This window comes from Falco punctatus (assembly GCF_963210335.1).
Source record: "Falco punctatus genome assembly, chromosome: 9".
Taxonomy (NCBI): Eukaryota; Metazoa; Chordata; class Aves; order Falconiformes; family Falconidae; genus Falco; species Falco punctatus.
In genome coordinates, this window is record NC_137589.1 from 45,470,253 (window position 1) to 45,497,409 (window position 27,157).

The 27,157-nt window shown below is 50.4% G+C and overlaps 3 protein-coding genes across 9 annotated transcripts in view; 2 read left to right on the forward strand and 1 right to left on the reverse strand.

The window, feature by feature from the left end:
* The first annotated feature begins 7,983 nt into the window (after positions 1–7,983).
* On the forward strand, positions 7,984–14,495 carry CEL (carboxyl ester lipase). Its single transcript, XM_080403024.1, has 11 exons — positions 7,984–8,317; positions 8,822–8,972; positions 9,413–9,535; positions 9,881–10,078; positions 10,172–10,302; positions 10,737–10,844; positions 11,065–11,182; positions 12,094–12,280; positions 12,828–13,031; positions 13,523–13,720; positions 14,229–14,495. The coding sequence occupies exons 1-11, from the start codon at positions 8,096–8,098 to the stop codon at positions 14,437–14,439; spliced, it is 1,851 nt and encodes a 616-aa protein (XP_080259150.1). The 5' UTR covers positions 7,984–8,095; the 3' UTR covers positions 14,440–14,495.
* A 998-nt stretch (positions 14,496–15,493) lies between these two features.
* On the forward strand, positions 15,494–23,014 carry GTF3C5 (general transcription factor IIIC subunit 5). 2 transcript variants are annotated; one of them, XM_080403028.1, is made up of 11 exons: positions 15,494–15,694; positions 16,036–16,258; positions 16,511–16,709; positions 17,736–17,931; positions 18,294–18,398; positions 18,910–19,024; positions 19,702–19,782; positions 20,330–20,427; positions 21,090–21,172; positions 21,468–21,610; positions 22,304–23,014. In XM_080403028.1, exons 1-11 carry the CDS (start codon positions 15,545–15,547, stop codon positions 22,501–22,503), a joined length of 1,593 nt encoding a protein of 530 aa, XP_080259154.1. In that variant the 5' UTR covers positions 15,494–15,544; the 3' UTR covers positions 22,504–23,014. The 2 variants fall into 2 exon arrangements, with proteins under 2 accessions (XP_080259154.1, XP_080259155.1); XM_080403029.1 differs by having other exon boundaries at positions 15,498–15,694; positions 22,282–23,014.
* The window catches only part of RALGDS (ral guanine nucleotide dissociation stimulator), a 61,703-nt gene continuing 57,502 nt past the window's right edge, over positions 22,957–27,157 (reverse strand). For 4 of the 6 annotated variants that reach the window (XM_080402989.1, XM_080402985.1, XM_080402988.1 and 1 more), the window contains exons 12-18: positions 27,034–27,066; positions 26,671–26,792; positions 26,405–26,500; positions 26,059–26,260; positions 25,486–25,845; positions 25,238–25,352; positions 22,957–25,037 (exon numbers count right to left, since the gene is read on the reverse strand). In XM_080402989.1, coding sequence (XP_080259115.1) covers positions 24,862–25,037; positions 25,238–25,352; positions 25,486–25,845; positions 26,059–26,260; positions 26,405–26,500; positions 26,671–26,792; positions 27,034–27,066 — 1,104 coding nt within the window. In that variant the 3' untranslated portion in view covers positions 22,957–24,861. The remainder of the gene's footprint in view (positions 25,038–25,237; positions 25,353–25,485; positions 25,846–26,058; positions 26,261–26,404; positions 26,501–26,670; positions 26,793–27,033; positions 27,067–27,157) is intronic. The other 2 variants (XM_080402986.1, XM_080402984.1) reach the window with 2 other exon arrangements.

Here is a 27,157-nt window from a genome sequence, read left to right on the forward strand (position 1 = left end):
TGCTGGGAGGATGTGTTCATGTTTGGCTGCAAGTGCTGTCCCAAGCCCTGCAGGGGATATGAGGTGGGAAACCTGCAGCAACAACGTAGGCCAGGATACCTCCAGTGTAAGCTAGTCACTCAGGGGCTCCCTTTCTGGTAACATCCCTAGGAAGCGATTTAGCTCCTCCTAAAGCACATATGCAAAATAGGACAGAAGTCATGCCTTCAACACACCTCCTTCTCTCCCTGAAGAAAAAGGGAGCCTAGTATCTGTAGACATCTAGAGCTACATGCGTCACACCCCTGTGGTTTCTGCACTACTCTCAGGCCAAGTTTCTCACAGCTGTTTCTGCTCCAACCCATAATCTACTGTTCTCCAGGCCATGAGCAAGCTCTAAGCCGTTAAATTCCTCTGTGCATCAAGGGCTCCTAGGCAAGTCCCAAGTACAACAGCTACATTCAGTGCTGGCCAACACAACTCTGAGGTTCATGGCTTCCTCATGAAGAATGAGGAGTTAAAAAAACCCTACCCCATTGATTCTGCCTTCCTCTTGAATAATTTTAAAGCAATGGGACTTAATCTTACATCCCAGGCCCTCCTGTATTAGGAGCTTTGGTGGGATTTTTGGCAGTGGTCAAGCCCACTGGTTTCTTCTCTTTATAAAATAGAAGTTATCTCTTGTCTCAGTTGGGGAAGGGGAAGTCAGAGATGATGGAGCATTCCTGTTCTTGAAAGGGCCCCATCCTGAGAGTGTGGACATGGTGAACCAGTGTGTCAGTCAGACATCCCTGCCCTAGCTCCTTATTTAGATCCAGCCTGTAGCAGCTTGACTGCAAATCAGTCAGGCTCAGTGGACACCCAGCTGTGACAGCACCTAGAAAAGAGTTCAGAAACTGCAGTTGCATCTTCTCACATCATACATCATGGATAACCCTAAATATGAGACTCAAAACTCAAAGGAGTGTATTCCTGGCTTTGACATTGTCAGCTGATCTGAGCCAGTCACTATCCCTCCCTATGTCTGAGGTTTTCCCATTTGCAAAGTGAGGATAATAACACAGACATGCTTTGAGATCAACAGATGAGAGCAAGGTAGAATTGCTGCACGTGCACAGTAACCTCACACTGGGGTGGCACTGTGAAAACACACAAAGCATCAAAGCGAGGTCTCTGCATTGTGATCTGCCAGCCTGCATTCTTCATTTTGAAATGTTTGCCCAAATTTGAGTAGGACAACTAGAAATGGAACTCAGGTCACCTGGACTTCCAGTTTTGTTTGTTAACCAACTCTCCATCTTACCTCCTTGCAGTATATCTAAGCAGGACATCCCAAGTAAAACTCTGTTCTTCAGAAGAGTATCAGGTACCACTGTAAGATTTTATTTCTGAGTTCTTCAAGATACTTACAAAGATATGCACAAAACTAATTTTCTAGTGCCTTACATTAAAGGCAGAGCAGAAGGCCTTATGGTTTCAGAGAATGCACACAGGACAGCTGAGGTTTCCCATCTTAACTGGAACTTAAGGAAACAATTAGCTAGAAAGTCAGAGAGCCACGTCTGTGCACCTGCTCTATAGTCCCACAACACTGCATTTAGAAATACTAAATGATACTTGGCATTTGAATAGCATGTACTACCTAAAGATTTCAAAATGCTCCACAAAGATGGGAACACCTTATCCCTGTTTCACAAGGAAACCAAGAGCCAGGGAGAAAGTAACTCAAGGTCATACAGAGAGCAAGTAAACGACCTAAGAAATGAACCAAGGCATTTTAGCTCCCAGCTCTTATTTCAGTCATTAGGCAGTGGGCAAAATTAAGCCCTGTTGTTATAGAAACAGCTGCATAAGTTGTACCAGTGGAATTTGGTGCGTTCTCTCAAAAAAAAAAAAATAGGCAGATGACCATCTTGGAGCCCTGTCATATCTTTACTCACACTGTTCCTTGCTACTGCAAGTCTAGAAGAAACCACTACATACCATGACCTATTGCAAGACAAATTCCTATTTTCTTAACTATGTGTTCCCACTGAAGAGGGCACAACATACAACAGTCAGCAGGATTTAGCCCCTAGCCTGCAAGTTTTCTCACAGCATCATTATAATTTTGCAGGAGATACAACACAAGCCTTGTGGTTGTCAGGATCAGTAATGTATATTTTTGGAGCACCACCTCCTCAACCCCACTTCCTCAATCCCAAAGTCCACAGCAATCTTAGCTCAGAAGGGAATGTGACTCAGACCTTCAACTGAAGGACTGTCATCTGCAAACCCTGAAGACTAGATGTGGCCATGGTTTTATCACTGGCCACCAGCTGCCTCTAGAGCCCTTGCCTCCTCCCTAATGATTCAGCAAATCTTCTTCGTGGAGAAAAACAAGCATGCAAGTGAACAAATCACAATGTCAGATTACAAAAATGAGCGGGGAAAAACTGCAGCTCAAAGGATGGAGACAGAAGCTGGTAAAGTTGCACGGTTCAAGGACTGAAAGGCCTGGGAAGACTTTTTTTTTTTTTTGAAGGGGATGTGAAAAAATAGTGTTGTAATTTGGATTCTTTACACTGTGAAACACTACAAATGAAAGAGAACATAATGTGGAAGGAAATGAAGTATATTCTGCCCTGTGCTATCTGGGCATTGCAGAGGGCTGATATGGATTTTTACTGGTATAGATGAGAACAGAATAGTCCATTCCAGCTTACACTGCAGCAAAGTTCCACTAAGCAAACTATTTTCAGCAGGAGTTTCTGCTTTCCATAACAAAGACTTTCAATAGTTTAGAAATCCATTGTCTGGCGCTTTGAACATCACTATTCCTGGAAAAAAACGTTCTGCAAGTAATTTGGTATCTAAGGCACAGCAGAGAGTGGTTAGAAAAATTGTTTTAACTTCTATCAGTTTTGGCCACTGTATCACATTTATATATTACAGCTCTTTTCTGTAAAAATTTTGTTTCCTGCTGTAACAGCTCCTGAGGTAAAACACAGTATCAGCTTAACAGCTCATGATACACAGTCTATAGGATAGAAAGTAAAGAAGAAACTTCAGCCAGACCTCAGCTAGGAGGTGTAATATTTTCCCTAATGGCATTCAGCCCTGACACTCCAGTCAGACCCCAATGCTTCCAAGAATGCCATGAAAACCCTAATGAAAATAGGAGTGTCTGGAATTTATGGAGAGTTCACATCATGTCTGTGGAACCTGTCAGCCCACTGGGTCCTCTGATAACCGAGGCAGAGATGCAGCCTTCCACTAGATGAACTGCAACACAGAAAGCAAGTACAGAAGGAAGAGGAGCTCAGGAACTGTGTGCACACACATCGTGGATGGATAAACTGAAGCCAACTTTGGTCTCATATTGCTTTCACACTCTTCCTGTTTTACCTCATTATCCAGCACAGAAATTAATGTTTTCGACACTGAAGTGAACTAAGCAGGACTGACTTACCTTGCTATGGGTTTGTGTATTTTCTGTGAATACTTATGCACTCACCCCACCAACAACTTTGAGCTCACAAAATTTCCTTGCCCCCTTTCTGAGGGCTCCTGGGGGGATCAAGGTTTTGGTGTACATACTTACAGTACCTGCTGCTCTTCCCTAGGAGACACAAAAGAAGCAACCACAGCACAAGCCACAGACCCTTCTCCCCCACTCACACAGGAAGATAATACTATATAAAACATGTGCAAGCAATGCCAGGGCTGTCTCCTTTTAAAGCATCTCCCTGTACTGCCACCTGCTTTCACAGGTTTGGGGGTTTCCTCCCAAGTCTAACAATAATCAGGTGTGCTCTGAAAGCTCAAGTGTCAGAGCCAACCGAATTACATTATTGAAGGTAGAAAAGGGGAGACCTTATCACCATGTTGCAGTATTTAAAGCGTGGCTACAAAAAAGGTGGAGACTGCCTTTTTACAATGAGTCACATGGAAAAGAGGAGGGGTGATGGGTACAAGTTACTCCTGGGGAGATTCCGATTAGACACAAGACAAACATTTTTCACGAGAGTAATCAGCGACTGGAATAGTCTCCCCAGAGAAGTGGTGGATTACCTGACACTGGATGCTTTTAAGATTCAGCAGGACAGGGTGCTGGGCCATCTTGTCGAGACCCTGAATTTGCCAAGAAGGGTTGGACCAGATGATCCTTGAGATCCCTTCCAACCTGGTGTTCTATGATTCTATGAAAATGTGGTACTACTGCACCCTACAGGCTAAAACCAGCAAATATATATTAAAACAAAAAAAAACAAAAAAACCCCCCACAATTCCTAAGCCAGGCTCACACTTCGGGAAGGCTGTGCCACTAACACACACTAACACACACACACACACACACACACACTAACACACACACACACACACTAACACACACACACGCACACACACACACACACTAACACACACACACGCACGCACACACACACACACACACACACGCACACACACACACACACACACACACGCCCCCAACCCTATCTCAAGGACCTCATGGTGGTGGTGGGAGCAGCGCTCAGCAGTGCTGGAGTTGCCCTGCGCACCCCAGCTGCTGTGCACAGGGTACCCACGGAAAAGGGGGAGCTCAGGGATGGGGGAAGTAGGTTGCTGGGGTGGGAAATGGGACGGAGACTTTCACCTGTTTAAGCTGCTGCCTTGTTCTGTTTTATCCCTCTTGATTTGATACAATGGAGGCAGGCACACTTGAGAAACTGCCTGGACAACAGAAGCTTTAGCAAAAGTCCACCTCAGGACCTGCCAGGTGAGGGGACCTGGTGATCTGGTGAAGATGCCTGCCTCCCCCAGCACGCTACAGGCAGCATGGGATGCAGTGAGCCCAGCTTTTTGCCTGCTTCCAGTGGGATGGAGCCGAGGGGAGAGTGTGCAGGAGTCAATGCCAAATGTTCCTGTGATCGTGCTCACTGGACCTGTTCCCTTTTGGCCCCTGGTTGGTTTTGCCAGGAGAACAGTCTGTGAAATCTCCCACGAGAAACATCTTTCATTTTCTCACTGTAGTCCTTCATCGGCACTTAAAAAAAAAAATTATCTTAACTGCATTTCCATCTTGCCTTGCCCATGTACCCTACTGAGCGGCAGTAATGACAGTGGAGCAAATGCAGAGGATGAAGCCTTTTGTGCTGCAGAGGCATTTCATAGGGGTTAAGAGTCAACTGCCCGAGGGTTTCCTGCCAGAGTGCAGGGGACCTCTGTCATTGTGCAGATGGATGTAGCTTTGCAGGCGGGGGTTAAATTTCAATTTTCTTTCTTCACTGGTGTCATGAGATTCTTTCCGGGTACCACCACTATGTGATAGGGAGGTGGGGCCAAAGTTAAACTCACCCAGCTGAGTCCCTTCTCTTCCAAAATCTGGAGCACAAACTTCGTTTTTGCATGTTCCCGTGAAGGCCCCAAGTCCGTGTGTGCTGGGGGCAGAAAGCAAACCCGATCCTTTCCCTGTTTCTTAGGGAGGGCTACAACAACCCCCAGGTGTCTGGTGAGAACCTGATTGGCCTCAGCAGGGCCCGTCGCCCGCACAACACAATCTTTGTGAACTTTGATGATGAAGAAATCCCAACTAAACCACTGGATGCTGCTGTACAGACCTGGAAGAAAATGTGTACCAATCCTGTGGATAAAAAGGTGGAGGAAGAACTGAGAAAGGTACGTGCCTTATTCCTGACCTGAGCACTATACTGTGGCATACAGACCTCATCAGAAATTGTTGTGGTTTTAAATACTGCTGGCTTCTCTGAAGGTTCTGGGACGGGGTTTCCAGTTTAACCTTGTTAACAAGTGAGATATGAGCCTGTGTAATTACGCCAGGGACCCACATCCAGGCCTTTGGGTTCCACTCCCGTTCGATATCAGCTGTCCTTTGTGCCCTTAGCAAAAATACACATTTGCTTTTTCTGTTCTCTAATCTATCAGACGAGAAGGGCTTTACTGGCAAATTCTGCCAGGGATACAGGAATATTTGGTGTCCTGAACAGCTGCAGCTCCCCTTGAAATGATGGATGGGATAAAACTGTCAAGGCATGACAATGTCACGTCAGGAAAGTGAGTGAGTGGCATGTATCTGAAATGCTACCCACAGCTCTGAAATTTTATTTCTTAGAGTTGGCCATGTTCTGAAAATGAATTTTGCAATGTGCCTTGTGCAGAGCTCTCCAGCCCTTTTAGAGAGTAGACTGCCTGCTAGATGGACATTGTCTGCTTTTCTGAGGATAATGATGGGCAAATCCGAAGTCTGACCAACATAACAAGTCTCATCAGATGCCACTGAGACCACTGTGTTCAATTCCATGGTTGTTTCTGTATTATTTCAGCTCTTTGAAGTCCGTCCCGTCTGGTCTCGGAATGCAGTGAAAGCCAATATCAGTGTCCACCTGGACAAGCTGAAACTTCTGTTGCCGTATTTGGCCTATTACATGGTAAGTCTGTACATCTGCCCTTGTGCCTGTCTGAGGCTGCTGAGAGGCAGAGCAAGGGTGCATCAGCTGGGTGTTCCTGGTTCTCTAAATCTTGTGCAGGATGCTAGGTTTCAGGCTTTGGGACAGATGATTCCCATGCCCTGATTTTGTAGAGGGAAAGTGAGGGGAAAGGACCTTCTGAGGTTATCTCATAAGTCAAAGACAGAGCCGGCATCCAGTCGTTAACATCAGGTCACATCTCCCTCTTTCCAAGTTAAAGGATTTTGTTGATTTTCTCCTCTCCCTACTTTGCTAAAGTCACCATACCCCAAGGATCAGCCTGCCTTACCCACACCAGCCCAGTGCTTCTGTTACAGAACAAGGGATATTCTGCTCATCTTCAGCTCATTATTGGGGTTTTTTTTTCACCTCTAGGTTATGCCCCTAATGACATGCCTGTGAAAGCAAAGCGCAGCACGTATAACTACAGTCTGCCCATCACTGTCAAGAAGCAAGGTACGCTGTGCCAGTAGAAGGGCTTTCTTTGGTTAAATAAGCAGTGAAGGTGGCAAAGAGCAGCTGGCATATGAGTCTGCAGAGGATGAGGATGATGAAGAGGAGGAGGAAGAGGACTTCAAGCCTTCTGATGGGAGTGAAAATGAAATGGAGACAGAGATTCTGGACTATGTGTGAACTCCGTGAGCCGTCTGGCTGCTGTTGGGCAGAATCGTCTCTGCTCTCGTTCCATGACAGCTGAGGGTTCAGCGACCATGCCCAGGATGTGGGAAAGCAGAACTTGTACTAAGACGACCACGGTCTCTCTACACTGATGGCAGTGCCTGCTGATGGCTGTCACTGTGGGTGTTTGCGAGGCATTGCCCACATTTTCACACTTGCTGGCCAACAAGCCCTGCAGCAAACTCGCAAGAGCGAGCCCAGAATCCAGACCAGCAGGTAGCACGCCGGAATGGAGGAGGAGCTGCATTCCCAGATCTCTCCATGGGTGAGAAGTGCACTTTGGCTGGGTTGGTGGCCATGTGGACAACAGAAAAGGTGCCTGAGGAGGTGCTGGGGGAGCACTGCAGTGTCACCCGAGTCCCTAAGGCAGGTGCTGCCCTTCTGCTCGGCTAAGGGGAGTGAAAATACTGTGCCATGACTTCAGCATTGACCCTCAGTGGTGATGTTGGAAATAAAGCCATCAGGAAAAGACACTTTTTGGCAGTGAATAATTCTCTTCTGCAGGATGAAGATAACAGAACAGAGTAATTCCCTTCTGCTGTCCTCACTAGCTGGCACACTTCTCAGCTCTGTTTTGACCTCCCCAGTAGTTAGCAAGGACAGAAGGAAACGGGCAATGGGGCAGAACTTCAGGTCCACAGTGGTTGGCCACTCATTAGTCTGCCATTGCTGGCTGGATTGTCAGCACCCATTAAAGAGACATTAAAGATCTGCTGGCGTTTTCTGAGTCTTGTGCATTCCCTAGTGTTACGCGTGCAAGGTTTCTCAGTAGTTACCGATTATATGCTCTAATGCTTGGCTTAACGTGATTTCAGCCTCCTGCACTTATGTGAGGCTTTCCATAACTTCAGGATTTTTTTATGTTCTCTGAAGTTCTGTTAGACTGAGAGATTTCCTTAGGTTTGGCGTCCAGCCCACAAAAGCAACATCTGCAGGGCTCTCACACTGTGACGCCAGTCTTACCTTAAGCCATGGTTTGGCCTCAGCCTACTGAAGGACAGGTGTGTAGAGGCTCCTCTGGTTTATGTAAGAGCCAAGACTGGGTCATGGCATTGACGCACAGCTGCACTCCTAGCTATATATATATCCCTCCATCTGGGGACTTGGTCTTCAGGTGTGCACTCACCATGGCTCGCTGGGAGATCCTGTGCTTTGCCTTGTGCTCCTACCTCGGGGTAGCATGGGCTGCAACTGTAAGTACAAAAGCATTTCTTACAGCCTTGCAAGGCATTTTGCTGTTCATGCCTGAATGAGCAAGCTGCTGCCACCTCTGGTCTGGAGCCCATGAAAGGGCCTGCAGACTGTGACAGCCGAGACAGGGTGTTTTCCTGCCCTAAACATGGCAAAGGCTCTCAACAACGTTTTTCCGAAAGTTTGTGCACAGTTCTGTGTCAGGTCTGGCCTGGTTTACGCCTGAAGGTCCTCACCTTCTGCCATTCACCTTTGGGAGCGCAGGGGAATTGCTGCTGCCTATCTGCTCCGAAGGGCAGCCTGCAGACATCTGCAGGGGCACATCTCCAGCAGCAGCTACCTGGGGCCTTTCCATAAGGTTCCAAAGGGCTGGCTGGGGAAGCTGGGCTGGAGTGGGTCCATCTGGGGACTGGCCAGGGCAAGGTGTGGGTGCTGGCAACATGGGAAGACAGAAGCATGACAAACTCTGCAATGGATTTTTCTGTTCTCAATGGTGCCATGTGTAGCTGGGTGTGGTGCTCACCGAAGGAGGTTTTGTGGAAGGTGAGAATAAAAAACTGGGACTCTTTGGGGACTACATTGACATCTTCAGAGGTATCCCCTTCGCTGCCCCTCCAAGGACTCTGGAAGACCCTCAACCTCATCCTGGCTGGGATGGTAAGATCCAGCTTTTGAATGCCTTTGGTTTGGGGTTTTATTTTCACTTCTCTCTCTTTAGTCCATTATTGACAAGCCAGAGATGTTGCTACCTGCTTTCATCTACTAAACAGCACCAAGAAAAAGCTTAGTCTCATGGTGGGTATGACAGTCTGTGTCTAAGTGTTCCCAAGCAATTCAATTAATCACATGAAGTAACAAAACCGAAGCAGGGCACCTGCACCTCCCCTCCCCATGCTTTAGCTGTCTGGAGCTAATTCACATGCAGAAGGGTCCCACTTTGTCACTCCCTCAAACTGGTCTCAGGGGCTGGGGAGGCTTTGCTGCCTCTGTGCTGGACTCACAGAGGAGAGGATGGATGAACGGACAGTCAGTTTGCAACCACAGGATGGAGTTGATGCCTCTAACTAGGACCTGCTGTCTTCCCTCTCTCCTCTCAGGAACACTGCAGACAAAAAAATTCAAAAATCGCTGCATGCAGATGACACTTACACAAACTGATGTCCGTGGGAGTGAGGACTGTCTCTATCTGAACATCTGGATTCCTCAAGGGAAAAGACACAGTATGTGCTTGGCTGAGACCTGGAAAGGAGATTCTCAGCTGCCTTTTGTGGACAAATTGCTCTGGAGTACCTCCCAGCAGCTACACTCCCGCAGTGGGCAACTGCAGGAGCACTGACTTTGAGAGGGAAAGGTGGGAAATGTCAGTCAATGTCCCTCAACTGCAGCCTGTTGGGAGTTTCAGCCTCTTCTACAGGGTGTTGACTTTCTTGGCTGTAGGCTATTGCAAAGTATCATGTCTGCTCATGCCCAGGTGGAGGGATGCTCAGCAAGTGGGTATGGGGATGGATGGGAAGCATCTTCTAGCTATGTTGTGGCTCACACTGCTTTTCTTCCTCATCTCCCAGTCTCTACCAACTTGCCAGTGATGGTCTGGATCTACGGCGGTGCCTTCCTTGTAGGAGGGAGTCAGGGAGCCAACTTCCTCAATAACTACCTTTATGATGGCGAGGAGATTGCTGTGCGGGGCAACGTGATTGTGGTAACTGTCAACTATCGCCTGGGACCCCTGGGCTTCCTGAGCACTGGAGACGCAAACTTGCCAGGTACCATAGCTGTTCCCTCTTCAGGGGACTGTCACAGGTCCTCATCAGCTTTGCTGTGCCCTTGCTCAATGGAGGGTGCTCTCTGTCATTCAGGGAACTACGGGCTGAAGGATCAGCACATGGCTATTGCCTGGGTGAAGAGGAATATCAAGGCCTTTGGGGGTGACCCGGATAACATCACCATCTTTGGGGAATCAGCTGGTGCAGTCAGTGTCTCCCTGCAGGTGTGTTGTTCTTGTTGGACCCCACCAGAGCCACTTCTCTCTAAATGGGAGAGATGGTCCCCTTGGCGCTCTGCTGCTTTCTCCCATACACACTGCCTGGTTGACATCCTCTTCTGCCCAGGGACCGCAACACTCAGCCTCTTGGCTTTGAGCTGCTCCTTCTTCAGTTTAATCAGTCCCACAGCTGCAGGCAGGTGTCCTCGCTCTTGGGACCTCTGGTGAAACAGCATTTACTTGCCATGCCCCCTCACTCTGCTCTTTCTCTCACCATATCACCTTTCAACTTTAACTGCTGAAACTGTTAAATAGCACGAGAGCTGGCAGCTTCCCTGGGCCTGGTGCACAAGATTTGGGGTGATTGGCCGGGTCTGGCGGGCAATGGTCTCTTCAGGAGTTTGCACCTGAAACCCTCTTGTTTCTATTCTGCACCACAGACATTGACTCCAAAGAACAAGGGCCTGTTCAAGAGGGCCATCAGCCAGAGCGGCGTCGGTCTCTGCAGCTGGGCCATCCAGAGGGACCCACTCGCCTGGGCTAAAAAGGTAACGTGCAAGTCTTGCCTGAGGGAATGGAAAAAACAAAAAAGTGATTCCCTAGAGAAAAGCATAACTAGCAAGGGATTCAGCAGGAGCCGTGCTGCCCAACAGCTGTGGAAACATGATGCTTTAAAACCAACCACTCTTCTGCCTCTATGCAGCTGGTAACAAAGCCTGGCTTTGGAAGGTAACGCTAGGAGGTTTCTCTCTCTCTCTCCTCCTGCAGATTGGAGAAAAGGTGGGCTGCCCCACAGACAACACCACTATCTTGGCCAACTGCCTGCGCATTTCTGACCCTAAAGCCGTGACGCTGGCCTACCACCTGGAGCTGATCAACTTGCCCTGTAAGTCCCCTGGCCCTTGCTGTGCTCCATCACCCACCCAGGGCTCACCGTGCCTTTGGTGGGACACTGAGGCCATTGCTAGGAATGCTGAAGCAGTGCCTGTGTCCTTCAGAAAGGGGACAATAATGACAGATGGTGCAGCCACCCTTCCACAGGCAGGTGCACATTGTGCTGAATGAACACTGTCCATCACGCCGTGGCAGTAGAGGCAAAGGAATTATCCAAGGGCCATGCCTTGGCTCCAAAGCAACTGTCTGGGCTTTCTGTTCTGTGAAAGCAGCAAGAGCAATTGCAGAACACAGCTTACAAGCAAAAAAATAATTGACCACAATGCTGCTATTTTCATTTGAGTCACTGGGTGGAGTGTAGCACTCTCACACCAGCTAGGGAAAGCTTCTGCTCTTGCTGCATGTGAGCATTTCTTTCCGAAGAAGACTCTCCTCTGTTTGCTTTCCTCATGCTCCTAGTAAATAGCCCCAACGTTTAGCCTTGCTCAGGACCCAGAGTGGCCAAGCCACTGCTGTGCAGCTGCACTAACCAAAGCTGGCTGTCCTGGCAATGAGTGAGCACAGCCAGATGGGATGGGGAGGGGAAGTTCTGCTCATCCCTATCTTTGGCTGTGCTTTTTAGGAAGGCACTGGGTGGAGGAGAGGAATTTCTGATGTTACCTGCTGGTACTTGGCTGGCAGATGTCTTGTTCTTCTCCCCCTCCTACAGGCATGAGTTTTACTGAATATGAACCTGTGGTCACCCTGCTTCTGGGTGACATTCTGCCCATGCTGAAGTCACCGCCCAAGCTCTCATTCACCTCGGCCTATTCTTTCTACAGTTCTTTGATCACAGGATATGCCAGACCACACATCTGTCTTTTCTCAGCTCCTAATGGACTCCAATTTTTTCTTCTGCCGCAGCTCCCCTGGTTCATACACTCGCCCTCACGCCTGTCATCGATGGAGACTTCCTCCCAGACATGCCAGAGAAGCTCTTTGCCAATGCTGCTGACATTGACTACATCGCTGGGGTCAACAACATGGATGGACATATCTTTGCTGGCATTGATTTACCTGCTATCAACCGCCCGCTTGTGAAAATCACTGCGTAAGTAAAGGATGCTCTTAAAACTCCTAACAGGAAGAATCTTCTCTTTTAAGGTTGCTCCTAAACTCTGAGGACTTAGACCTGAGTGGACAGAGAACTCACTTTCAAAAGAGGGTGTCACTCCAAGCCAGGGTGCCTAGGGCATATGTTGCCAGATCCAGAGCCTTCAAGAAAAAGCACTACCTAGTGGGGAAGCCTCCCCATATACCTTTAAGGTGCTCCTGAACACAGCACCAGTCACAGGCTTGGCAGCCCTGATGCTCTCTGTCCAGAGCAGGTACATGCTGGGTGCCCGTCCCATCAGACTCCTCCAGGAATGAAAGGAACTGGTGGCCAATTTGGCCCCAAGCTGCTCTGCTGAGAAAGCTGGGAAGCACATGCCCTCCATCTAAGACCTGGAATGAAATCACTGGCTTTTACTCCACCAAACCATTGCTAACTGCAGGGCTGGATGTAAACATCGATGGGGGCTGGGATCCTTTTCTATGAGCCCTGCCCTACTTGGAGCTGCTGGTCTGTAATTAGTTGATACTACTTGTCTTTTCAGGGACGAGGTCTATAATTTGATCAAAGGACTTACTGTGGACAGGGGCCAGATTGGAGCCAATGCAACATACACTCTCTACACGCAACCGTGGGGTGACAAGCCGGACCAGGAGGTTATGAAGAAGACAGTGGTGGACCTGATTACTGACTACATCTTCCTTGTTCCCACACAGTGGGCACTGAATCTGCACCTGCAGAATGCCCGGTGAGCAGCTCAGCCCTGGCAGGAGCCCAAAGCCTGCCTGGGGGCCAAAATGCTGCTTTCACAGCAAGCCCAAGGGGCTGCGGAGCAGGTTAAGAGGGCTGAACTTGAAGGAGGCAGGCTTTTTGTACTGAGTACACGCTTACACATAGCTCGACAAACACTACCTCTGTAACACTGCAAGGGAATCATGCTAGGAATTTGGTTTACATTCCCATTAAAACAAGTTTATGCTTCCTAAAACATTCACACTCCATCCTAGCAATGTTTGATGCCACGAGACCTGGCACTGGGATGATATGAGGGTTAGGGTGAGAATCAGAATATCTATCGAAGAATGTTTTTTCCCCCTGAGACCACCTCTTAGATGCATGCGAGCACCTTCCAAGCCTGAATCTTGGGCTCTGCTGGTATTTGGAGCATGGTTATGAATCTGCACCCACTTCTCTGCTCTCCACTCACAGCTGCTTAGCAAATCTATTTTATCTCCCCAGGAATTCCAAGACATATAGCTACGTGTTCTCCCAGCCATCCCGAATGCCTGTCTACCCAAGCTGGGTAGGGGCAGACCACGCTGATGACTTGCAGTATGTGTTTGGGAAACCCTTCGCCACCCCCCTGGGCTACCTGCCCAAGCACAGGACTGTCTCAAAAGCCATGATTGCTTACTGGACCAATTTTGCCAGGACAGGGTGAGTGATTCTGGTTCCACATGGATTTGGGGCTTGCTGCAGCACTTCAGCCTGCTGCTTTTGCCTATTAACTTCTCAGGAACAATTCCCAAAAGCTGGGTGCCCTCTGTCTGTTGTGAGCCTGGCTCTATCTCTCCCAATGGTGGAATTTGCTCTAGGTCTTCCTCATCCAAAGAACACCTGGGGACAGCAGAAGCATTTTCTGAACTTGTGAACTCTGCTTAAACTTAACAATGAGTTTTTTTCTGAATCCTGGTGTTCAGATAGGAATTAAGCCCCTGCATGCAGCCAGGGACAATGCTAGTGGGGACCAAGGGAGGAGACTGCAGGCTGGCAAGTTGCTCCTAGCAGACAGAATTGCTATTGCTTGGCCCAGTGTCAGGCTCTCTCTTTGCACGCACTTAAAGCCTCACTTGAGCAGACAGGGGCCCTGTCAAATAATTCAAACCTTGCTGCATCCACAAGCTGCTCTGATAAAACCAAAGTTCTATGTCTCCTTTTTCCTCAGTGATCCCAACAAAGGGAATTCAGAGGTGCCTGTTACCTGGCCGCCCTACAGCAACGAGGGCACTTACTACCTGGAAATTAACAACAAGATGAACCAGAACTCCGTGAAGCAGAATCTGAAATCCCGGTATGTGGACTTCTGGAACTCAGTCTATCGGAAGCTGCCGCAGGTTGCCAACATCACCCTGACCGAGGAACTGCTGTGGAATTAAGAAAAAGACACCTTTTAGAGATAGGCCCAGCTCATTAAAGGCTCTGTTGTAACTGAGTGATTTTTGGCTTTTCCATTTCTTTGCTGTGGCAGGATTTTCTCCCTAACATTAAGGTCAGGCAGTAAGTGACATCCAGTCCCTGTGCAACGCGTGTTCCCCTGACCCATAGCACAGCACTGTCATAGAATCATTTAGGTTGGAAAAGACATGTAAGTTCATCAACTCCAACCATTAACCCAGCACTGCCAAGTCCACCACTAAACCACATCCCTCAGCACCACACCTAAGTGTTTTTTAAACACCTCCAGGGATGGTGATTCCACCACCTCCCTGGGCAACCCATTCCAATGCCTGACCACCCTTTCGGTGAAGAATTTTTTCCTAATATCTCATCTAAACCTCCCCGGGGCAACTGGAGGCCATTTCCTCTTGTCCTGTTGCTTGTTACCTAGGGGAAGAGACCGACCTCCCCTGCCCATGGCCTCCTGTCAGGTGGCTGTAGAGAGCGATCAGGGCCCCCCTCAGCCCCCTCCTCGCCAGGTTGAACTCCCCACCGTCCCCCATCACCTTGTGCCCCAGCGCTGCCACCCCTCCCTGGTCACCTCCAGCCCCTCAGCATCCCTCCTGAGGCCGGGGGCCCAAAGCCGAGCGCGGGATTCACGGTGTGGCCTCACCGGAGCTGGGCACCGGGACCACTGCTACCCTGCTCCCACTGACCACACCATTTTGGCCACCAGTTTTCAGCAGGTCCCGGCAAAGGTGCTGGTGGCCTGACCGCGGCTGGGCCTGCCCTGCCAGGGCTCCCACAGGCAGCAAGGCAGAGCAGGCCCTCCACACCCCTGCTGTTAAGTACCAGCTTTTAGATAATTACAGCTGTAACAAGGAACGCAAACCAACTGTGAGCTGTCGCCATATGTGCACAGAAATCACCTCAGAAACGCAGTGAGGGCTGAGTAACCCCACGGGGGACGGCTGCTCTGCGCTGGCTTAGGCCGCCTCCACTGCCGCAGCCCCGTGGTAGGAACCATCGTGCGGCGGAACCTTTGTACCGCGGCCGCGGGGGGGGGGGGGGGTGGCGGCGGGGCGGGAGCTGGGCAGGGGAGCTATGGCGGCGGCCAGGCCGTGGGGGGAGCGGGGCTCGGCCGTGCTGGAGCTGCCCCGCACGCCGCGATTGGTTTGCGTGGAGTACCCAGGGCTGGTGCGGGACGTCGGGGCCATGTTGCGGACACTGGGAGGAGAGCAGGGGGTGTCGCGGGTGAGGAGGGCCCCAGTGGCGGTGGCGCGGGGTGGGTAGCCGGGGCCAGGACCCCCCTGGCCGGGCCGTGCAGGCCCAGCGTGTCCCCACGCGTGAGGCTGCTGCCCACGGGAGAGGAAAGGGGAGAGGGGAGACGTGAGGCGGGGGGGAGGCTTGAGGCGGAGGGATGAGGTGTGAGGCGAGGCGGGAGTGTCCCCCTGAGGGTGCGGGGGTTCGCGGGTTTGCGTCCCGCGGGCGGCTGGGCCGCGGCTGAGGGGGAGGGAGCCCCCCCCCCCCCGGGCCCGGGGCAGGGGGGCTGCGCCGTGCCCGCTAAGGGAGACCTGGCCTGCCCCTGCTGACAGATCTACGCCGACCCTGCCAAAAGGCTGGAGCTCTATTTCCGCCCCAGGGACCCTTACTGCCATCCCGTCTGCGCCAATCGCTTCCCCACCTCCACCATGCTGCTCAAGGTGAAGAGGAGGACCAAGAAGAAGAAGCAGTCGGAGGCCGAAGAACAAATCCAGCCAGAAGTCCAGTTTGAAATGGAAATTCTTGGGATTGTCACCACCGTTTACAAATTTCAAGGTAATACTGGGGTTTGTGTCCACGTGGCTTAAAGATAAGTGTGTCTGATGGGAAGGGGAAGTGTGGGAAGTGTTTCCCTTTAAACCTGTCAAGACTGGAACGAAAAACCAAGTGTCCCGTTGTTACAGCCTCCTTGCTGTATAAACCTTGGCATAAAATTAGCAGGCTTTTGCTCCTGAAAGCTGACTGTTGCGAGAAATGCCGTTACATTCACAATGAATTTCACAACATTTTAACTTTTGTTTCTCGCAGGAATGTCTGATTTCCAGTACCTGGCGATGCACTCTGCTCCTGATGGCAAACCAACCTCCATGTATGACAAAGTCCTAATGCTCAAACCAGAGAAAGAAGAATTTTTCAATAGAGAATTACCTCTCTACATCCCACCACCAATTTTCTCACGTCTGGACACTCCTGTTGACTATTTTTATCGGCCAGATATACAACACCGGTTAGTGCCTTTTCTATTGATGTGGTAAATAGCTGTGTTTGGTTCTATAATGGACAGGTAGTGAAACATTGTGTTGGTTTGATATGTACCTCTAACACACAAGTCTTCAAGTTAAGATTTCTTTTTTCATCACTCGAAGGTGCCTCCAGTCCATTCTGGCTTCAGACTTATTATAGGATCTCTGCTCTTGAAGCATCAGAGCAGCACTAAATACATCATACATGTGTTTCACCTGTTTTAAGCTGCTGCCTTGTTCTGTTTTATCCCTCTTGATTTGATACAATGAGATATTTGAGAAACTGCCTGGACAGCAGAAACTTTAGCAAAAGTCCACCTCAGGACCTGCCAGGTGAGGGGACCTGGTGATCTGAGGAAGATGCCTGCCTCCCCCAGCACGCTACAGGCAGCATGGGATACAGTGAGCCCAGCTTTTTGCCTGCTTCCAGTGGGATGGAGCCGAGGGGAGAGTGTGCAGGAGTCAATGCCAAATGTTCCTGTGATCGTGCTCACTGGACCTGTTCCCTTTTGGCCCCTGGTTGGTTTTGCCAGGAGAACAGTCTGTGAAATCTCCCACGAGAAACATCTTTCATTTTCTCACTGTAGTCCTTCATCGGCACTTAAAAAAAAGTTAAATTAACTGCATTTCCATCTTGCCTTGCCCACGTACCCTACTGAGCGGCAGTAATGACAGTGGAGCAAATGCAGAGGCATTTCATAGGGGTTAAGAGTCAACTGCCCGAGGGTTTCCTGCCAGAGTGCAGGGGACCTCTGTCATTGTGCAGATGGATGTAGCTTTGCAGGGGGGGGTTAAATTTCAATTTTCTTTCTTCACTGGTGTCATGAGATTCTTTCCGGGTACCACCACTATGTGATAGGGAGGTGGGGCCAAAGTTAAACTCACCCAGCTGAGTCCCTTCTCTTCCAAAATCTGGAGCACAAACTTCGTTTTTGCATGTTCCCGTGAAGGCCCCAAGTCCGTGTGTGCTGGGGGCAGAAAGCAAACCCGATCCTTTCCCTGTTTCTTAGGGAGGGCTACAACAACCCCCAGGTGTCTGGTGAGAACCTGATTGGCCTCAGCAGGGCCCGTCGCCCGCACAACGCAATCTTTGTGAACTTTGATGATGAAGAAATCCCAACTAAACCACTGGATGCTGCTGTACAGACCTGGAAGAAAATGTGTACCAATCCTGTGGATAAAAAGGTGGAGGAAGAACTGAGAAAGGTACGTGCCTTATTCCTGACCTGAGCATTATTGCAGCATGCTGCGCAGGAAAAAAATGCATGCAGCCATTTTATCTGACTTGCCCAAAAATTTTTGGTGATTGTAGCTGAATGGGACAGCAACTGTCAGTAGACACCCCTGACCCTGTTGTGTTCAGTTCCGTTATGCAAGTGAAGATTTGAGTCTCTTTGCAGCCAACTCACATTAAGTACCTTTTGGTGCCACTAGTTCTTACATTACTGTTCTCATAGCTCATACTAAGAGCCAAAGGCCCCAGTACAGAAGAATGTCCATTTGGAAAGCTGAACTGTCATTGGTAACCCACTTCCCACTCTTTCATGGTTGTTTCTGTATTATTTCAGCTCTTTGAAGTCCGTCCCGTCTGGTCTCGGAATGCAGTGAAAGCCAATATCAGTGTCCACCCGGACAAGCTGAAACTTCTGTTGCCGTATTTGGCCTATTACATGGTAAGTCTGTACATCTGCCCTTTGCCTCTCAGCAGCCTCAGACAGGCACGAGCAAGGGTGCATCAGCTGGGTGTTCCTGGTCCCTTACAGTTTCTGAGGTCCTAAGTACCTGAGCTTAATGTTATGTAAAGAAAAAGAGGGAAGGAAAGCCTTGCTTCTGAACAGAAGTTAAAGCCATGGAGGATTCAGTAACTGTTTTCTCCGCTGGTTCTAATCACCTTTGGAGTTCAGTTAGATGTGCGAATTGACTCTCCATCTGGCAACGGTGGCAGAGGTTTTCCAAACATTTTATTGTGTCCTTGCAAGTTAATTTGTAAAAGCACACAAATATTTGTGCTTCAATGCACTGATTGCCCAAGTTACAGTATATAAATACTGATGCAGCAAGTGAGGAAAGTGGTGGTAAAAGAAATAATCTTAGGGCAACGAGGGGAAATACTAGAATTCTCTAAGAACCTCTGCAGCACTGTACAGTGTATTTGTGACTGTCTCCCCATATGTGTTTATACAGTTAACAGGTCCTTGGAGAAGCTTATGGGTTAGGTTTGGGTATGACCCCAGAAAACACCCTGAAGCAAAGATTTATCAAGTACTGGACTTCCGAATTCGCTGTGGAATGAAATATGGTAAAAGGGCCCAACCCACAGAGATGCTCTCTCTGCTTTCTGGTTAATCCTGGTAGTACTTTTCTTTTTACTTTTCAAACTGTTTCTGCTCTGACGAAGGTGACACCTTTTGAGCTCACTGCTTACTGTAGTTCTTCTGTAAACTCCTTTAATACTTTATTTCATAGTATGCAGTGTGTCTTCCCTCATTTGGCATATTCCAAACTCAATGGACAGCTGGATGACTTTCCTCCTCCATTTGTTCAAAGCCCAAGTGGATGTAGCAGATCATCTTCCCCCTTGTTCAGGGTAGGCACTGAGCAGTAGATTATGTGGCTTACCTAGTAGCTATTCCTCATGGACCTCAACATCTTGTGCAGGACACTAGGTCTCAGACCTTGGGACATTGGGTTCCCCTGCTGTGATTTTTGCAGAGGGAAAGTGGGGGGAAAGGACCTTCTGAGGTCATCTGTCCATGACAGAACTGGCATCCAGTTGTTAACATCAGGTCACATCTCCCTCTTTCCAAGTTAAAGGATTTTGTTGATTTTCTCCTCTCCCCACTTAGCTAAAGTCACCATACCCCAAGGATCAGCCTGCCTTACACACACCAGCCTAGCGCTTCTGTTACAGAACAAGGGATATTCTGCAGGGTGCTCGTCCTCAGTTCATTACTGGTTTTCTTTTTTCGCCTCTAGGTTATGCCCCTAATGACATGCCTGTGAAAGCAAAGCGCAGCACGTATAACTACAGTCTGCCCATCACTGTCAAGAAGCAAGGTACGCTGTGCCAGTAGAAGGGTTATCTGGCTCTTCTGTTTCTCAGTTTACCCCATTCTAGTCACAGGTGGTGAAGGGTCTTCCTGTGTTCTAGCTGAGCCAAAACTGCAGCTTTATTTCTGGGTATAATACGGTGCTGCTGTTAAGCCAGTAGAAGTGTCTCCTGGTGAGAAGTGTTGCGAGGGTCTGGGGTGCACACCTGGCTGAGCTACAGTATCTGTTAGCAGACAGAAGGGAGTTGTGCAAGCAATGCTGCAGGAATTCAGCATGCGCTTCTGTTCAGTGATGGTGCAGAGCAAGGGGAGAGTCATTCTCTTTATCAAGGAGGAGTAGAAAAGGTTAAAATGATGAACAAATGCGTGGAAAAAGCCACCAAACTCACCACCTTTCGCACAATTGAAGAATAAGCAACACATGCTCATTTGTTGGGTTGGTCTGGTTTCTGCTGACTAGCAAAGTTGAATCAATGTAGAGAAGTGACAGTACAATGCCACAGAGTGAAAGATGTCTCTGATTAAGACTTTTTGGGGTTTTTTTTGTCTTTCAGTGAGTCATACAGTCAGTGTACATGATCTGAAACAGGGGCTTGGTACCTCCGGTGCATCCAGTACAAAAAAACCTGCATCCAGCAGGTATAAACTAAAGGTAAGCATTACTCTTATCAGAAGCTTAGAATAGCTTAGTGAAAAAGGGGCGTTTCCTGCTTTGTCAGTCATTAAGGAGACAGCTGTGAGTGAGTTGATGTCCTTGGGTTTACCCGAGAAGCTGCTAGTTGTACACATCACTACAGAACTTCACCTGCTGTGTGCATGTTTCTTACATGCTGCAAGATGGGATTGGTACTCAGCCCTAGTCTTAGATGTGATGAGCATTTTGTTTCAACTGATAAAATTGCAACTTCATGGGCAGTGAAGTGCAATAAATGACCATGTGTTTATCAGCTCATCCTGCAAAATCCAGCAGGGCAAAATAAATATTTCTACAGTCTTTTATTCTTCCCTTTTTGCTAGGATGAAACATATGCACTGTTGTGCAGTAGCGGGCTGCAGAGAGAGCTGCAGTTTGAAGAGATGAGGTGTGTTCTCTGTCCAGCTGTGCTGTTGTGACTATAAGTGCAGTGAAATTTAGGTGCATTCCTTCCGTCAGCTTTATCTTTTGCCATATGCAGACCTATGTCTTGGAACTGGTTTTTGTTGGAAGTGCCTGGTTTTTGAATCGGCTCATCAGAAGTACTTTGCAGTTATGCCAGAGTTGTCCTGTTTCACTGTAAAATGCACATTAATGTTTTCCTTCTTTCTTCCTCTTAGGAATCCATCTACATTTTCCGAGAAGGAGCCTTACCGCCTTATCGGCAGATGTTCTACCAGCTCTGTGACTTGAATGTGGAAAGGTATTGCACACTGGCAGCTGAGTCTTCTGTTAGAGCTAGATTTCAAAGCCTGTTGTTATATCCAGTCCATTCCCCTCTCTCATTGACCAGAAACTTAGGAAGTGTTTAGCTTCTGGATAAAAATGGAACAGGCTTCACATGTGAATTTCCTTTCCCATAAGACAGTTACCTGAATAACCAAGTATGCTATTCCAACTCAATGAAGTAAAAGAGAAGTAAGCCATAGCCTGTCTCCTTTGAAGCCTACATCTGAATTTAGAAGGCTAACGTTTCCTTCCCTTTTGCTGCTTTTTAGCCTACAGAAAATCATCCATCGGAATGATGGCACAGAGTCAGAATGCACAGAGCGGGATGGGTGGTGCCTTCCAAAGACTAGTGATGATCTGCGAGATACCATGTCTCTGATGATAAAGCAGATAATCAGATCCACAAGACCTGGTAAGGACGCTTCTGAACGGCACAATGTGTTACTGCCTTGCAGATGGTGTTGAGATGTGGGCTGAATAAGGATGTTGTGGTCAGCACTGGGCAGCAGTGTTCCTGTATTTGCCGCCTCCTTTGTGCTACACCTGGTGTTCTGGTGTTCTTTGTGTTCTGGCTCATAACAGTGTGAGCTGAAGCTGTTCTGCAGTGTGAACATGGGTTGGAATTAGGAGTGGCTGGGACTAAAGTTTTCCGGTTCATCTTCCCACTGCCACGGCCTTCAGGTTTTAAATACCTTTGCACAGCGGTAATCAGGTTCTTATTCTTACTGATGTATCTGTTGGTGGCATTTTACTTATTAATGTTATTAATTGAACAAGAAGTGAGAAAGTTATTTTTGCATGATGCTGGGCCAAAGCAGTATCCCAGTGAGTTAGGTCAGAATCAGCCAGGAGAGAAGGCACAGCACTGCAGATCTGCTGCTGTTCTGCTGGAGTTCCCAGAGTATGAAAACAGATTGCTTTGGGCTTGATCAAATTCTATTAAGATATGCAACATTAGCTGTGCCCCTCCAGCTTTTGCCTTCCTCTCGCATATTTTATGAACTCTACTGTAAATGCCCCTAGGTTTCACTGAGCAAGGCATCACAGTGTCTTTCTTCCTTCCTTCCTTCCTTCCCAATTAAGCTCTTTTCTCAAATACAAGCAGCAGTGAAGACGGCAAAGAGCAGCTGGCATATGAATCTGCAGAGGATGAGGATGATGAAGAGGAGGAGGAAGAGGACTTCAAACCTTCTGATGGGAGTGAAAATGAAATGGAGACAGAGATTCTGGACTATGTGTGAACTCCGTGAGCCGTCTGGCTGCTGTTGGGCAGAATCGTCTCTGCTCTCGTTCCATGACAGCTGAGGGTTCAGCGACCATGCCCAGGATGTGGGAAAGCAGAACTTGTACTAAGACGACCACGGTCTCTCTACACTGACAGCAGTGCCTGCTGATGGCCGTCACTGTGGGTGTTTGCGAGGCATTGCCCACATTTTCACACTTGCTGGCCAACAAGCCCTGCAGCAAACTCGCAAGAGCGAGCCCAGAATCCAGACCAGCAGGTAGCACGCCGGAATGGAGGAGGAGCTGCATTCCCAGATCTCTCCATGGGTGAGAAGTGCACTTGCATGTTCAAATGAGTAGGGTTCATTTGAAAATGGGGCACCGGTCCCTCAAACACAAACCAAAGCTCAACCCAGCAGAGTTAAGGTAAGGCGCAAGCGCTGCCTCCCCTGCAGTCAGATCCACTCCTCTTTCTCCAGGAACATGCTGGCATTTGGGGGAAGGAGAACAGGACAATCCCTGCCTTGGGACAGAGACGTTTGAGCATCAGTATTTTATTGCAAAGACTAATTACATTGCTGTGTACAAGTCACACCAGGCAGTGTGCTCCTTCATTGAAGTGGTACAAAATACATATGGTACAGCCAGTCCCTCCAGTGATGCTGGGCTGCTGGGGTACATGGGCAGGAGGGGACCAGCATGGCCTCAGGGTGGGCAGGAGCTGGCAGGCACAGAGCAGAGGGAAGACCCTGGGGTGCCAGTGCCCAAGGGCGGGCGGGGGGGGAGGCAGGAGGCTGCCCCTGCGTCAGAGAGCCAGGGGCTCCCATCATGTGCAGCGATGGGCGATGGCACCTGAGGGGACACGGGGCTGGGAGAGCTCAGTGCCAGCCTAAGCAGCCTCTTCCCTACCTGGTGCCAGGGGCCCGCAGCCCAGCTCCTGCCAGAAGCCCAGGCCCCTCTCCTGGAGCCGAGGAAGGTGTTGCACCCATCCCGCAGCATGGACAGACGGGAAACAAACATGTGCTGGGAGGAAGCACTAAAAAAAAAAAAAACCAAAAAGAGATGGAGCCAGGAGCCAGAAAAGGTCCCCTTTCAGTTAGTGTTTCCTGCAATGATTAAAACAAGTGTCTGGCCCCTGCTTGAGCGACTAGTGGTAAAGAAACAAGAGGGGGTGGCTGATGGGGTCTGCACCTCATGAGCATGGCAGAGCGATGAGCGATGCTGCTTCTGCCAACATTCCTCCCAGCAGCCTTAAATACCAGGGTGGGGAGAGGAGAGGGACTGGGCTGCAGGGCGAGGGGAGGGTGGATTAGTAAAATGTACAAGTTCGTCTCTTCTATTTACAACCAATAAATATTGAAAAGAAAAATCAGTAAACTTTTGTTTTATACAAAAAAAGTCTCATTGCTGCTTCTCCCATGGTCACTGTTTGAAAAAGTCCAGTTAAAGCCCGAGGTGAGTGGCACTTTCTGTGGGTCAGGCAGGGGCAGCTGGGGCACCCAGAGCACCCTGAGCTCTCCGGCTCCTCGCCGGCCTGCGCAGACCCAGGGTCTCTATTTACACAAGTTCAGACAGAAATTTGCTCTCCTCCTCATTCGGCTGGCAGCGCTGGGGGCACGGCCCAAAGCTTCCCCCGACGGTAGAGGAGACACTGGCGTTTGATCTTTGGTGCAAGTTTGAACACGGGCCGTCGAAGTCCAGCTGGAGGATGCGGTGGATCGGGGAGAGGAGCGAGACCATGTGGGCTTCCAGTTAAGAGCACACGGCGCCTGCTCCACCATGGCAGGGGCACAGCCCTCCTCCACAGGGCTCCGAGCATCGGTGCGAGGCTCCATCCCTTCCAGCTCGCTTCCCAGCCTGGGGCATCCACGGCTTCTCCCACGAGAAGGACAGGCAGAGATGTGTGGTGATGCCAGTTATCCCAGGGAGGAAGGATGTGGAGGTAAAAACGCCAGGGAAGCCAGGAAGGAGAGCACCCCACCCTGTGGGAGGGTAACGGCTCGTGCTCTGCTCCTTGCAAATGGCCCCTCTGCGAGTCACCGCTCCCTGGCTTGCTTGGACACAAGGCACCTACGGCAGAGGCGGGCTCCAGCTCTGGGCTGGCCGACGGCTGGACTAGTGTCACACCGTGGAAGGTTTTAAAAAAGCAAAAAAAAAAAAGAGAGAAAAAAAAAAAAAGAGCTATTCCCTCCCCCTCCCCCCCACTGCCTTCCTGTGTAGAAAAAAGACCTGATTGAAACAGGGGCTTGTGCAAGGAGTGGCGGAGGCTGACAGCGGCTGCCAAAGCACCCTGGCTCTCAGCGTGGGAGGGAGATGCACGGCTGTCCCCCCGGGAGGGTCACTCCTCGCTGTGCTGGGCAGCAGGAGCACCGGCCGCAGCCCAGCCCAGAGCAGCCTGCCCCCAAGGCCCCGATGGTGATGGTGGCAGTGGGGCTGAGGCTAGAAGATGCCTTTGGCGATCTTCAGGCCTTTCTGCTTCATCCTGGGCAGGGTGGAGCTGGAGCCGTGCTTGATCTTCACCCCCTTGGAGAAGCCCCGCTTCTTGAGCACGAAGTCGTAGTTGGCGGCAGAGTTCATGGCGTAGAAGACATTGGCATTGTCGGGGATCTTCAGCTCTGGAAATGACCGAGGATGGAGGTCAGTTGGGCACCCTTTCCCTGAAAGGGGCCCAGAGTAGAGCTGAGGGTTGTCCCTGGGTGCTGGGACCCGTCTTGCTGTCACCTCCCAGCCCAGCTCCAACCCAGTGCTGCCCAGGCTGCAGGGCTGCATGGCCAGCTGGGGATGCAGCCCCCAGGAAAGCCCCCCCAGCACACACCTCTCTCCTCCGAGATGATCTGAACAAGCTCATAGTCTTCAGGCCGGTCCCCGTCCAAGTTGTGCTTGGCCATGGCCTTGCGAATAACGACGGGGGTCTTATCCTGACTTGTCACCTGTGAGCACAGAGTGTTATTAACCCGGGGGGTGCAGAAAACTGCAAAGCTCCCAGTACTGTCACCTCCCACGCCCACACCCAAATGGGGCGAGCCGCTCCTCCCTGGCGTCACCGCGGGTGCCTGCGCTCACCAGGATGCTCTTGTACATGTTGCCGTTGTCCACGGCCAGGCTGACGCGGATGATGCAACAGTCATCGACCTGCTGGTTGTAGAGGGGCAGCGAGAGGGAGGAGTAGCTGGAGATGCCAGAGACCGAGCGCTTGTGGGTGCGGGAGGCCGTCACCGGCGTGGAGGAGACAGAAGAGGACGAGGCACTGCTGGAGCCTGAGCCAATGCCCGATGTGTCCAGGGATGAGAGGGAGGTGGATTCCCAGAACTGGAGGGCAGGAAGGAGAGGGGATGCGGAGGACACAGTGGGTTTAACTTCTCCATCGGCCACAGACGGGGCGTACCAGCGCTGGGGGAGGGAGGCCAGAGGGATCTCACTGACCTGTGACAACGGGGGACCGACACGACTACAGCCACTGGAGGCACGAGAGCCTTGCCATGCTGCCAGAGCATCGCAGGGCAGGGGCCTCCCTAGCCCCAGCAGGTCAGAAACAGCCCCCGGGACTCCCCCCACACCCCCCCCAGTGCCAGGGCAGTCCCCAGGCAATGGCTGCACCTGCCTCTGGTGGCCCGGACCCCGCGAGCTGCCCCATACCTTCTTCTCCTGGCAGTCGGGGGACTCAGGGATGAAGCTGATGTTGATCTCCTCCACGTCAGAGCTGCTGGAGCCGGCAGAGGTGACGCTTACCGAGTCGGTGGCATCCCCGCTGCACAGGTACTGCCCACACTTGAGCTGGTCGAAGGATTTTGAGTGGGAGCTGCCACTGGCACAGGGCTCGCTGCTTGGCGGCTGCCGGCTGCCAGGAGAGATGTGGGGCAGGTGAGAAGGGAGCAGAGCGAAGGTGCATTTGGCTGGGCAGGACAGTGGCCACCCCAGCCTGGTCCCCTGCAATGCTCAGCCAGAGATACCCCTGCATCCCACCGGGGATGAGCAGACTCACTCGCTCCATCGCTTGATGATCCCCGTGTTTTTCTTCGCCTTCAATGTGTTGCTGGCTGACTCCGACAGCGGCTCGATCTCGCACGACAGCCCGTAGCTGGGAGGGGAGAGGTGAGGGTTGGAGCTCTGTGTGCTGCCCCAGCTGCAGCGAGCCAAGGGATGTGGAGCGGGGAGCAGCGCTGGGCAGCTGTGGCTCAGCAGCTGGAGGAGATGGGCGGTGGGACCTCCCAACACGCCGGTGGCAGCACGGCCCCGGCCCCTGCTCACCTCTCGGCCTCGCTGAGCCGCTCCAGGCTGTGGAACCAGTCCACGAACTGGTCCTCCTGCGTGAAGCTGTAGTTGTTGCAGGCCGACTGAAGCAGCTTGATCTGGGCGATGACTTCGAACTCCTGCAGCAAATGGAGGCCATAAGATCAGATGTGTTTGCCAGCCCCAGCCTCCTCCACAAACAGCCCAGCCCCATGCACAGAGGCAGATAGAAAGGACCAGAATCCCCCTTCCCAACAATGAAGAACATGACGGCAAAACAGGAGAGGGAACAACCCCAAAGGAACCGGCACAGCCTGGGCTTGCACCAAGTCAGCCTCATCCTTCCACCCAGCTGCACTGCTGCCAGGGCAAAGCTCTCACCTTCCTTCTCTTCTCAAAGTTGATCAGCCCACCCTGGAAGAGAAGGAGCCGAATGTCAGTGTGGAGCAGGCAGAAAAATACTGCTCCCATGCTGATGTCCCTGCTGAGGGACATTTCCATGGGC